The following is a 12,935-nucleotide window of genomic DNA, read 5'->3' on the forward strand; positions in this document are numbered from 1 at the left end:
TGCTACCCCTTTTAGAACCCACCATTGTCTTAACCTCAAGCAACTAGATTGGTTAGAAATCAACAACCAATTACTCTATCAACAACTAATTATCATTCATAAAACCCTTTACTTTCCTGATGCTACCCCTAGCCTTACAAAACTGATTTCACCTTATAAAAACCTAGCCACACTACGCTCAGCTAATAAACTCCTTGTAGCCTTAACCAAATCAAAGAATAAAGCTGGGGACTCATTATTTTCAAATTCTGTCGGGAAGATCTGGAATCAACTACCTCAGGAAATTACAAACCTTGACTCTACATCCCTTTTCAAAAGACATATCAAAGAACATCTCAAAACTCAATGGCTGTGTCCTTGTGCTAATCCTGACTGAAATTACTTCTCTACTACTCCCAACTTCCCCACATTGCCCAACTGTCCCTCTAAAAGACTTTTTTAACTTTTGACAGTATTATCTTTGAGAATGTCGCTAACATTTTTCTTTTTCTCTCCACCATGTTATCACATCTTAAATTTGTTTGTATCTAACTGCTGAATGTTGCTTACCCTGTAATTCTATTATTAACCAACTATTTTCTGAATATTGTTCTGCTTGATTTTTTTTTTGTTTCCATTAATTTTGTATAAGTCTACCCTTGAACTTATGGTATTTTGCTAATGATTTTTAATGTTAATGATTTTGTTTACTTCATGTAATTGGAGCTTTTCTCCCCGGGCCTCTACTGAAAACGGATATTTGTCCAGTTAGACTAGCCCGGTCAACAAATGTAAAATAAAAATAAATAATAAATAAATAAATAAATTACCTAGCCCTTATTCTAACCCTAACCCACATATGCTCGCACACACACACACACACACACACACACACACACACACACACACACACACACACACACACACACACGCCTCACTCATGCTGAAACTTTCAGTATATTCAAAAACACTGGCACTAGGAAAAAAAATACTTGCCTTCATGTAAACACACACCTCACAGTACTGGAAAAGACAATGTCCCCATCATTAACATTTCCTGTAGTTTAACACAACTGCTTTTAATAGGAGAGAAAAAACACACCCATCTGGTCAACTTGGTCAATAAACATGCATTTGAGAAACCACCAGCAGACAACACTAGGCATGTATAAATTGCAGATTATTATACACACACGCAACTAATAAATTCTAGATTATTATACACACACGCAACTAATAAATTATATGTTATCTCACACACACACACACACACACACACACACACACACACACACACACCCTACAGGAATAAGGGAGCTTACAATTATAATTCTGAGAATATCATGACTGTAGAAGTGAAGACAACATCTAATAAGTCAAAGGAGGCTGTGCTACCTCACAGTATCTCCCTTACTCTGAGGTAAAGTGATCTTAGTATAAATCCGAGGCTATGCTACCTCACAGTATACCCCTAACTCTGAGGTAAAGTGACCTTAGTATAAGTCAGAGGCTGTACTACCTCACAGTATTCCTCTCACTCTGAGGTAAAGTGACCTTAGTATGTTTAAGTAGCAGGGGTGTGAGGGCACACATTGGGAGTATGGGGAGGCCAGGGTTTTCTACCAAGACACTTCAATGGCATTACACAGACTTTCAAGATTCACTGTATTTCTTCAAAAGTTGTAATTAGGGGTCTTGCACTGCTGATGTATAACCCATGAATAGGAACATAACCTGTCATCGAACAGGAAAACAAAAATAAAATGAAATTAATTGTAGACAAGGAATAGACTGCACTCCTTACCTGTTGCAGGAGGAGTCCAAGAAGGTGGACCAGACCACTGCTGGTAATTCTGAAAGGTTGGTGGAGGCTCTTAGGAGAAACAGAAAAAAATACATATGAATAAGCTGTATATACACAAATATATAGCAGAAAACACTATTTATTTGTATGCAAAAAAAGTTATGATTCACTATAATGTTGCATCTGTGTTGTCTATTTTCATTCCTCCTCAGCTGCTGGGTTTGTTGTCAGATCCTCAGATCAGACTTGGCCACTTCTTTCAGTTCGTGAAGCACTGAAAATCTCAAGCTACTCTATTCTTAATGCCCAAGTCACCTAACATACCTCAGATCTTTTTTGATGCCCTATACCTGCAAAGCAGTAAGAGATTACGATATAACAGAATCTACAGCAGTTCCTGCAGCATCCTTCGAACTTTCGAAGAGTAAAGCAAGGAGGGGGGTTGTTGGGAAGGACGTTGAGGAAGAATGAAAATAAACACATATGGAATGTTATGGCCAGTACATAACTTTTTTATCTGATGCTGTCATTTTAATTCATTTCTCAACTGTTGGGATAGAGTCCCCAGCTACCGAAATCTTGTCAGGACTCTAAGAAAGGATATTCCTGAGCATTACTGAGCCAAAGGCTGCACTTCTCCTAGAGACCAGATCCAATCTGTAATGAGCAATAAAGGAATTAGGACAAGTTGCAGCTGCACAAATATCGTCCAATGAAGTTGTAGACAAAAGAAACTGAAGCAGCTGCCACAGATCCGGTGGAATGGGCTTTTGGTGGATTTGGTAAAGGCAAACCCACTTTTTCATACACAAAAGTAATACAATTAGTCAACCATTTGGCTAAAGGCACTTTAGAAATGGATTTATCTAACTTTGATTCTGAAAGCGAAACAAATAATTGTTTGGATTTCCTCAAATTTTGGGTTCTGTGAAAGATAGAAAAGTAATAGTGAACATCTAACAGGTTTTACATGTATTCTTCTTTGAGATATTTGGAAAGAAGACTGGAAGGTTGATAACCTGATTAATATTGATTCTGACTGCACCTTAGGTATAAAGGAAGGATTGGTCCTTAAAGATAGTCTATCCTTGTGAAAAACAAATGAGGTTTACATGACAGGGCCTGTATCTCCAATATACTTCTGGCAGAAATGATGGCAAGCAAGATGATAGGTTTCCAGGTCAAAAATGTATTTATTTTATTTATTTTATTTTACATTTTTTGACCGGGCTAGTCTAACTGGATATGTGCCCATTTTCAGTAGAGGCCCAGGGAGAAAAGCTCCAAGCATAGGCAGTGACATATCATATAATTACATGCAAATAGCTAACAGAAATAAAAAGTTAAAAATATTTTTTTTTTTTTACAGATGTACAGACATTATAATTTATATCTACTACAGTGGAGGATAGCATATTTAGAATAAGAAAACTCTATTAAGTACTAGGAAGGAAATCTTGTTAAATACTAGTTAGAGACAAGGTTACTGGTTAGCCCAGGTAAATGTAAAAGAACAACAGAGCAGAAAAGTCTAGGGAGAGTGAGATGGGGATTTAGATATTAGTCAGGGTTAGAGCAGGGACATGGCCAGTGTGTAGTAAGGTATTTTTTAAGGTATTTTTTGAAAAGCAGTGTGGAAGAAAGAGAGAAGCAGGTTCCAGGTTTTTCCCACTGTGCTAGTAAATAGTGACTCCCCTGCCTGGTTGTTTGATTTAATAGTGGAAACTAGAAGCTTATTAACTGAGCGTAGTGTTGGCAGATTTTTATATGGGGTAATCAGATTAGTGAGAATTGGGGTATTTTTGAAAAGCAGTGTGGAAGAAAAAGAGAAGCAGGTTCCAGGTTTTTCCCACTGTGCTAGAAAATAGCGACTCCCCTGCCTGGTTGTTTGATTTAATAGTGGAAACTAGAAGCTTATTAACTGAGCGTAGTGTTGGCAGATTTTTATATGGGGTAATCAGATTAGTGAGAATTGGGGTATTCTTGGGGTGGTAAAGGATCTTTTGGGTGATGGTGTATTGTTTGATAAAGTAGGTGGTTCTGCAGTTCTAACCATCCTAGTTGTTTGAGGTTGAGACAGTGGTGGGTTCTGAAAGAGGTACCAGTGACAAATCTGGCAATGTTGTTTATAGCTGGTTGCAAGTTTGCTAAGGTTGCTTTTAGATAGATTGGTATAAATGGCAGAAGCGTAGAACAGGGTAGAGATAAAGTGGGTCTGGGCTATAGTAGTTCTAGCTTCTAGTGTAAGGAAGTGTTTGATTCTATAAAGGGAGCCAAGTTTTCTGTTGACAGATTTTATAGTAGTATTAATATGATCATCAAAGCTAAGGTTGTGGTCTATTGTAATTCCGAGGAGTCGGGTTGTAGTGTCTGGAGTTATGATAATTCCATTGTTGGAGGTTACTTTGAAGTGAAATTGTGCAGACTTTTGAGTAGGAGCAAAAAGCAATAATTTTGTTTTTTTGGGGTTAAGAAGGAGGCAATGTTGCATGAACCAGTTTTCAACAAGATTAAATACTGTTTGGGTGAGGGTCTGGAGAGAGGTAAGGGACTCAGCTGAACATATTAAAGTAGAATCATCTGCATATTGTATACAGGTGGCTTGTGGAATTTTGGTATTTAAATCATTAATAAAAACTGAGAAGAGAAGAAGGCCTAAAACAGAGCCCTGAGGTACTCCAATGTTAACAGGGAGGTGCAGAGATAGGTTATTATCCCAGAGTACTGCTTGCTGTCTGTTTTGTAGATAGGATTTAAACCAAAGTAATGCCTGTGGGTCAAGGGATAGGGCTTTTAATATGTCCACAAGTAGGTGACGGTTAACCATGTCGAAAGCTTTTGAAAGGTCAATAAATAGAGCAGAAGAAAGAGTTTTTGTAACGATGTTTGTTTATACAGTCAGAAAAGGATAGTAGGGCAGTGGTGGTACTATGAAATGGCCTGAAACCATGCTGACAGTTAGCAAATAAGTTATTATGGAGAAGATGGTCAAGTAGTTGTTGGTGGATGCATTTTTCCATTATTTTGGCTATTGAAGAGAGTAAGGCAATTGGGCGGAAGTTGGAAATCTCAGTACAAGTACCACCCTTATGTAGAGGGATGATATGAGAGACTTTCCAGATGGAAGGGATTGTGCTTTCTGTAATTGTTCTATTTATAAGGATGGAAATGGGATAGGCAATGGCTTTTCGCTGCCTTTTTGCAGGTATTTGGCCGGTAGACCATCAGCTGAAGGGGTGCATGGTTTGAGTTTTTGAAGGAGGGTGCAGACAAGGGATGTAGGTACGGGTTGTATATAAAAGGAGGGAACTGGGCTGTTTGTGGTGATTAATGGGTTAGTGCTAACAGGTGGTATTGTTTTAGCTAGAGTTTGAATGGTTTCAATGAAGTAGCTGTTAAAGGCATCAGCAATTTGCTTAGGGTTGTTAAGGGAGATACCTGATGGGGCAGGAGTTTTAGAGTGCCTGGCTTAAGTAGTTTGTTGATGCCTGACCAAAATTTTTGTGGTTTTTGCTGGTGGGTTTGTTGGAGGTGAAGGTAATAGTTTTTTTTTATCGAGCAGAATTTCTTTTTTGGTGGCATTTCTTAGCTGTTTAAAGTAAAGGTGGTCTGATGGGTTTTTGGAGGATCTCCATTTGGCCCAGATTTTGTTATGTAGGATATTTTGTCTGTGTTTTTTAGTGAGCCAAGGTGCAATTTTGGTTCTTATATGGATAAAGCGAGAGGGGGCATGGTATTCTAGGATTTGTAGGAATTTTGTATTAAAGTAGGTCACTGCTTCATCAAGTTGAAAATGGTGTAGTGGTGACCAGTTACATGCCTTAAGTTCATTCTGGAAACTCTCTGGAAAAAAGTGTTTTTTAGAGCGTGAGGTTTTGAAGTTATTTGAGTTGGGGCTATGGGTTTTTTGTTTAATTATGTAGGCTAGAGCGTGGTCACTGTCATCTGGAAGGGTACCTGATTTATATTTGTCAGGATGGCTGATGATAAGGATCCAGTCTAGGATGGTTTCTTTACTGCCTGGTTTGTGAATTCTAGTAGGGGTGGTTATTATTTGGGAAAAGCCGAATAGATATATGTGGGTGATAGAATTAGGGGAGTTACATGTGGCCCAGTCTATATTAAAGTCACCTAGAACAATGGTTTCCTGAGGTAGGTGAGTAGAGAGGCAATTAAGGATGTTTTCAAGAATACTGATATTATTACCAGGGGGAAGATAGGTAAATAGATTTACAGTTGTTAACTTGAAGTTTGGCAGTAAGGGTTTCTGCATTTGTATCTAAAGGTAGGAGCACATTGAAGGATGTGACCTGAAGTTCTGTTTTATAGAGAATGGCTACATCCCCACCCCTTTTGGCTTTGCGGTCACATCTCAGGATGTTGTATTTAGGAGGGGTAATTTCATGGTCATGAGTTGAGGGCTTTAGCCAAGTTTCTGTAATACAGAGAATATCAAATGAGTGTACTTCTAGGAGTGCATGACGTTGTGAAATTTTATTGTTAATGCTACGAATGTTGAGGTGGGCTATCAGGACAGAGTTAGTGGGTCTTTTTGTGATAGTTATAGTATGAGAGAGTACAGTTTTGTACCTATCATAAATGTAGATGTTCGAGTGTATACACTGCTGCAGTCATTACACTTGGGTTATCCTGCCGTCAGGCGGTTCCCCAGTCGGCCTGAGTTCCAAAGTCTTGGTCCGGTGTCGGTTGCTGTCGCCTCCTCCCTGACGTCAGTGCGACAGGGGTATATAACATGCAGCCAACGCCATTTTCCTCGTTTTTCTTGCCCCAGATGTCAGGTGCCCCCAAATAGTTAGGCAATTCAAACTGCTAATAAAACATACATAAGAAAAGCAAACAACAACTTTCAGCTACCAGCAAATACTCCCCATAGGTAGTAAAGGGTAGAAGACTTAGGTACGTACCAGCAAGTAAGAGGGGAAGGAGGGAGGGTAACCTGGACTGCAGCAGTGTTTACACTCGAACATCTACATTTATGGTAGGTACAAAACTGTACTATGTTCATCATGCTACACTGCTGCAGTCATTACACTTTTGTAGAATACCAAAGCTGAGGTAGGGTGGCTGGTTCTATAAGGCATTAGGGGTGGCTATAAGGCCCTGCAGTACTGCGGTGGTGAAGCCAGCTCTGGATTTAGAGTATAGAGGCAGATGGTGATGCTTGATGAAGGTATGTACAGAACTCCAAGTTGCTGCTTCCAAAATATCCTTGGTAGGTACTCTTCTGAGGTAGGCAGTTGAAGTGACTGTTGCCCTAGTGGAGTGAGATCTAATGCTGCTAGGTACAGGTTTCCCATGGTGTGTATAGCAGAAACGTATACAATGTCCTATCCATTTTGAAATAGTCTGTTTTGAAATGGCTCTTCCCTGTGCTCCTGCAGCATATGCTACCAATAATTGCTCAGATTTCCTGAAAGCTTTGGTTTTGTCCAAGTAGAAGCGTAACTGCCTGTGAATGTCCAAGGAATGCAGTAGTCTCTCCCCTTTATTCTGTGGTTTTGGATAAAAAGTTGGCAAATGAATAGTTTGGTTTAAAGCCACACTGGATACCACCCTTTGGCATAAACGTAGGGTTAGTTCTTAAAGACACCCTGTCCTGGTGGCAAATGAGGAAAGGTTCCACTGCCATTACTGCCTGTAATTCTGAAACTCTTCGTGCTGATGTTATTGCCAGGAGCAGAGCAGTTTTCCAAGAGATATATTTTAATTCGGCTGTGTTAGCTAGCTCAAAAGCAGGTAAAGTTAATTTTTACAAAACAAAGTTGAAGTCCCAAGTTGGAGTAGGTGCTCTACGGGGCGGTCTTATGTTTTTAGCCCCTCTGAGGTACTGTCTTAAAGGATTAGACAAAACTGGTGGATCCGTGTTGTAATGAGCAGAGATGGCAGAGGCGTGGATCTTGATGGATGAGAAGGAGAGGCCTTTGTCCAGCATCTCAGTTAAATATTGTAGTGTCTGAGGAATGTTTGGGACATGAGGGTCAAGGCTGTGAGCTTGGTTCCAGGCACAGAATCTCTTCCATTAATCCGAATAGGCTTGCCTGGTACTAGGCCTTCTGGCCTCCAGAATGATATCCATAACAGCTTTGGAGAGAGGCATTGCTTGCTTGACTAAGGAATCTTCCATGCAGCTAGGTTTAAGGTCTTTAGCTGGCTGTGTAGTATCTGATTGTTGTGCTGAGTCAGCAGATGTGGGATTTGAGGCAAAATCCAGGGTGGTCCTTATGCTAAGTTCTTTAAGATTGGGTACCAGTGCTGGCGTGGCCAGTCTGGTGCAATCAGGATCATCTTTGGCTCTTCTTGCCTGGCTTTTATGAGTACCTTTGGCAGGAGAGGTAGTGGTGGGAAAGCATATACTTGTAGGTTTTTCCAGCTGAATGACAGGGCATCCACTTTCCATGCTTGTGTATGGTAACTCCTTGTGCAGAATTTCTGTAGCTGGCAGTTCACTGGGGATGCAAACAGATCTATGCCCGGGCTCCACCATTTCTGTGTTATCATTCTGAATATTTGTGGATTCAATTCCCATTCGTGGGGATCCATGATGTTTCTGCTTAAGTCGTCTGCCAGTGTGTTTTTCTCTCCTGGCAGGAATTGGGCTTGCAGATGAACTTGATAGCTTAGAGCAGTGTTCCACAAGGTCATGGCTTGTCTGCAGAGGGGGTAGGAGAGAGTGCCCCTTTGCTTGTTTATGTACCACATAACTGTAGTGTTGTCTGTCTTTAGTAGTAGTTGTCCTGGATGCAGCAGGTCCTTGAAAGCTATAAGGGCATTTTGTACAGCTAGCATCTCTTTTTGATTGATGTGAAGATGCCTTTGTTCTGCAGGCCACTTGTCCTGAATACAGTTGCCTGCCATGTGTGCTCCCCAGGCGTAATCCGATGCATCTGTTGTCAGTGTTTGCCTGGCTGTGGGTTGAGTAAAAGGCTGTCCCTTGTTGAGGTGACAAGCTTGAGCCCACCATTGAAACTCCTGTAGAAGGCAAGGAATTAGTGGTATAACTGTTTCCAAACGTTGACAGTGTTGAGACCATACATTCTTTAGGTACCATTGTAGTTTCCTCATATGCAGGCTGGATATGGAATTAGTAGTATGCAAGATGCCATGTAACCCAAGGCCTGCAGAATTTTTCTTGCAGGGAGTTAGGTCTTTGTTGCCATCACTTGAAAGTATTCCGTCAGTTATCTGGCATGAGATAAGCCATCTGGGCCGTTGTGTCCAAGCTGGCACCCATATTATCTCTTGTGAGGGCACTAGTTTTGATTTCTTTTCGTTTACTGTGTACCCCAGGCAACTTAACTTTTTTACAAACGCCAGATGCTTTAGAACAATGTCCTTGCTCTCTGCTTGAATCAGGCAGTCGTCCAGGTACGGATAAATTTGAATTCCTTTCTGTCTGCAAAATGCAATTACTGGTGCCAGGCACTTTGTGAAGACCCTGGGCGCAGTAGATAAGCCAAAGGGCAGTGCAGAGAATTGATAGTGCATTGAACCAGCTATGAATCTGAGGTATCTTCTGCAGTTTTGTCTGATAGGGACATGCAGGTATGTCTCCTTGAGGTCCAATGTTACGAGTCAAGCTTTCTTGCCCAGCATGGGAAGAAGCTGCTGTAGTGTCAACATTTTGAATTTCAGAACATCCAGGTAAGTGTTTAGACAAGAAAGATCCAGGATGGGCCTCCAGGCTTTGTCCTTTCTGGGAACCAGAAAGAGTCTTGAGTAAAATACTTGTCCTTGCTCCTGTGGTGGTACCTTTTGAATAGCTCTCATATCCATGAGTGCTGTAATTTGTTTTTGAGCCTCTGCCCATTGATTTGGTGGTAGATTTTGCATTCCTTTTAACCTTGGCAGAGTGTGAAAGTGGAACCTGTAACCTTGAGATACAATGTTGAGAACCCATTTGTCTTTGGTGACCATATGCCAATTGTGATAGAAAAGTGCCAGTCTTCCTTCCAAGGGGGCTGCCAAGAGAGAGTTGTTTGGCAGCTGTATTGGGAAGTCATTGGGGCTGCTTTTTATATGGTTGGGGCCTGTCTTCCCCTTCTTTCTGGCCTGATGCAACCCATTGTCGAGGCCTGTAAGGACCTTGTGGTTGACCTCTACTTCTTGGACGTCTGTATCTTCCCCTTTGAGGTCTGTCTGTAACTGGAAAGGACCAATTATTAGTTGGCCAATTTCTGCTAAATCTAGGAGGCTGAACCTGTAAGAAATCCTTCACTGTTTGCATAGATTTTGCCTTGTCCTCCATTTTCTTTAATACCTCTTCTGCCTTAACTCCAAATAACACATCCTTCTGCAAAGGTGCATCCAATAATTTTGCTTTAACATGATCTGGTAACGTATGTTCTTTTAACCAAGCATGTCTTCTAATGACAGAGCCTGTAACTGCTGCTCTACAGGAGGCCTCAAAAGAATCAAAACCACATTGCAACGTACGTTTTCCCACCTGCTCAACTGCATGCAATAAATCCTGCATTTCTTTAAAAGTAGGAGGATCTGAATCTGGAAGCATTTTTTGTTTCAACTGAGACAGTAAAAATTGCTGATATTTGAGCATGTGAAGCTGGCAATTTAAGGCTCTCATTGCTAAAGTTGCAGACGTATATACTTTCTTTCCCCATCTATCTAATGCTCTGGAATCTCTGTCAGAGGGAACTGGATTCTTGGCTGATGAGGCCTTAACTCCTTTGGGTCCCTGAGAAATAGTTTCAGGGTCAGCAACAGGGCTTTTGTACAGAAATATGTGCGAGTCAGGGACTCTTTAGTATCTGTCAAGTTTAACTGGGGCTGGAGGTAAGGAATCAGGATTTAAGCTGGATTCAGTATACACATCATCCACAATATCTAACACTGGCGGAATAGCAAGGGGTCTGTTTTGAGGTAATAAAAGGAAGTCTCTGAGCCTTTTCTTGGATTCTGAGTAATCCTGGCCTTCCCAATGGAAATGCTCCCTCATGGTATGCAAGGTTTCCCCAAAGGAGTAGTCCTCAGGCAGAGAGGCTGATGGAATTGCCTCCTCAGCATCAGAATCCTCATAAGGGGGTAACGAATATCCTAGGTCTGTGGATGAATCTGAAGAGATGGACACCTGGTCGGATGAGTCATAGTCTGCATCCTGTCTAGGCCTTTTATCAGGAGGGGGATGGGCCCCCTGATCAGAGTGATAAGGTTTTCGGCCATTTTGAGCATTTGTTTCTTAGGCATGGAGGCCTGTGCTGGAGAATGCTGTATTTGTTTCTTTGATTTTAAAGCTGGTTTAGACTTAGCAGAGGGTTTAATGCTTAACTGAGTAGGTCTGAAAACACCCTCTGAAGCTGCGGGCAGCTCAGCTACTCCGGATCCCTCTGAAGGGTTAGTTTCGGCAGGTTGAATAACTTATGCATCCGAAGGCCCAGCCATCTCCACGTGGGAGTCGGAGCCGGCCTGTGGTTCTACAGAAGTGGTCATCAGGGGCTGCGAAGGCGCCTCGCTGAAAACCGGAGAACCGGCGACTGGCCTAGAAGAGGCTTCGTTGTCAGTTTTGGGCCTCGGATGCCTATCCTTGTCTTTGCGCTTTTTATGTATTCTGGTCATCGGAAGTTCCGACGGCATGGTATAATTGAATTTTCTACCAAAATAATGTCAGGCAAAATCAAACTGGCGTTTAATAGTGCGCTTGTTAAACCTAGCACAAAACCGACAACCAGTGATGTCATGGTTTGGGCCTAGGCATGGGATACAAATCCTTATGAGGTATTTGCTTCCCACAAGAAATACAGTTATTAACTTTTACTGACATCGGTCTGAGGCAAAAAAAGTTTCCCCAAGGTGACAGCAACTGATGCCGGACCAAGACTTTGAAACTCAGGCCGACTGGGGAACCGCCTGATGGCAGGATAACCCAAGTGTAATGACTGCAGCAGTGTAACACGATGAGCATGTTGGATTGAGTTGGTCATTGACAATGTTGTTACTGAGGCCAGGGTTTGGATGAATGTCGCCATCTAATAGGGGGTGTTGTTGAGGTGCTTGTATAATCTTTAGAATTTTTTAATAGTTATTTAAAGTTTTTTTGTTTTGAAAGTAACTAACATGGTTGGATCTATGATATTTTGGTAGTATATAGATAGAAGTGGAGGTTTTTAGTTCTCACTTAGCTGATGGTTCAAAAGAGGGTTGGGTTAAGGTTTGCAAAACAATATTTAAATCCCAAGGAGGAGTGGGGTTCATTAACAGAGATCTAAGTAGATATGTTCCCTCTGATACAGGCTTTGCAGAGTTTAGAAGATGCCAACGTTGAATTATTTACTCCTACTGATGAACTGGCCCCTTCACTGAAAATAACAGCTAAAAAGTCAAGAACCTCGGGAATCAGAGCTGAAAAGGATCTACATTTTTTTTTATGTGCCTAAAATACAAATCTTATCCATTTACTGCTATAAACCTTTCTAATAAAAGCATTGTGGGATGATAAAATAATATGATGAACAGGGGAGGACAGCCTAGATTGTCTAGTGATTAATGGAACTGGAGAAACCATGTGGTCAACTTGAGGGCTAAAATGTCTGGATGAGTACTGTCTGTCGGGTGAGACAGTAGGTCTGGAGTTGGATCCAGAATCCAAGGTAGGCATACAAGATGAGGCTAACGGAAGGGAAACCAGATCTTACGAGGCCAGTAAGGTGCAATGAGGACAACTGTGCTCCTCAATGAAATGCTTTCTGAAGAAATATGGTAATGACAGGAATTTGGAGGGTAAGCATAAAGGAGACCAGAAGGCCAAATGTGAAGTAGAGCATCTCTCAAGGATTACCCAACTTGGGGAATCAGGGCAAAGAAACAGCTGCACTTGTTGTTCAGAGGAGATGCAAAGAGACTGCAGCATGGTTGGCCTCATCGATAGAAAATCCTCTCCGTCATGTTTATGTTGAGAGACCATTCATGAGGCATTAGAATTGACCTGCTTAACTTGTCTGCAATCACACTTAACTTCCCAGGAACGTGTGTTGCTATCAGAAAATGGTTCCCCCTAGTTTGTTGACATACCAGACCACCGACATACTGTCCGCATGAATCAGATAGTCCCGGTTGGGAGAGCATCTTAGCAGGCCTGCAATGCTGGGAGGACAGCTCTCATTTCCAGGACACTGATATG

General features: G+C 41.5%; 1 protein-coding gene across 4 annotated transcripts in view; it reads right to left on the bottom strand.

The window, feature by feature from the left end:
• ZNHIT6 (zinc finger HIT-type containing 6) overlaps positions 1-12,935 on the bottom strand; it is a gene marked incomplete at its 5' end in the record, with an annotated part of 1,270,195 nt that overhangs the window by 472,782 nt on the left and 784,478 nt on the right. For all 4 annotated transcript variants that reach the window (XM_044086022.1, XM_044086023.1, XM_044086024.1 and 1 more), the window contains 1 exon segment: positions 1,784-1,852. In XM_044086022.1, the coding sequence (XP_043941957.1) occupies positions 1,784-1,852 (69 nt within the window).

The sequence above is a fragment of the Protopterus annectens genome, chromosome 10.part0, assembly GCF_019279795.1.
Source record: "Protopterus annectens isolate FY-2018-M chromosome 10.part0, PAN1.0, whole genome shotgun sequence".
Classification (NCBI taxonomy): Eukaryota; Metazoa; Chordata; order Ceratodontiformes; family Protopteridae; genus Protopterus; species Protopterus annectens.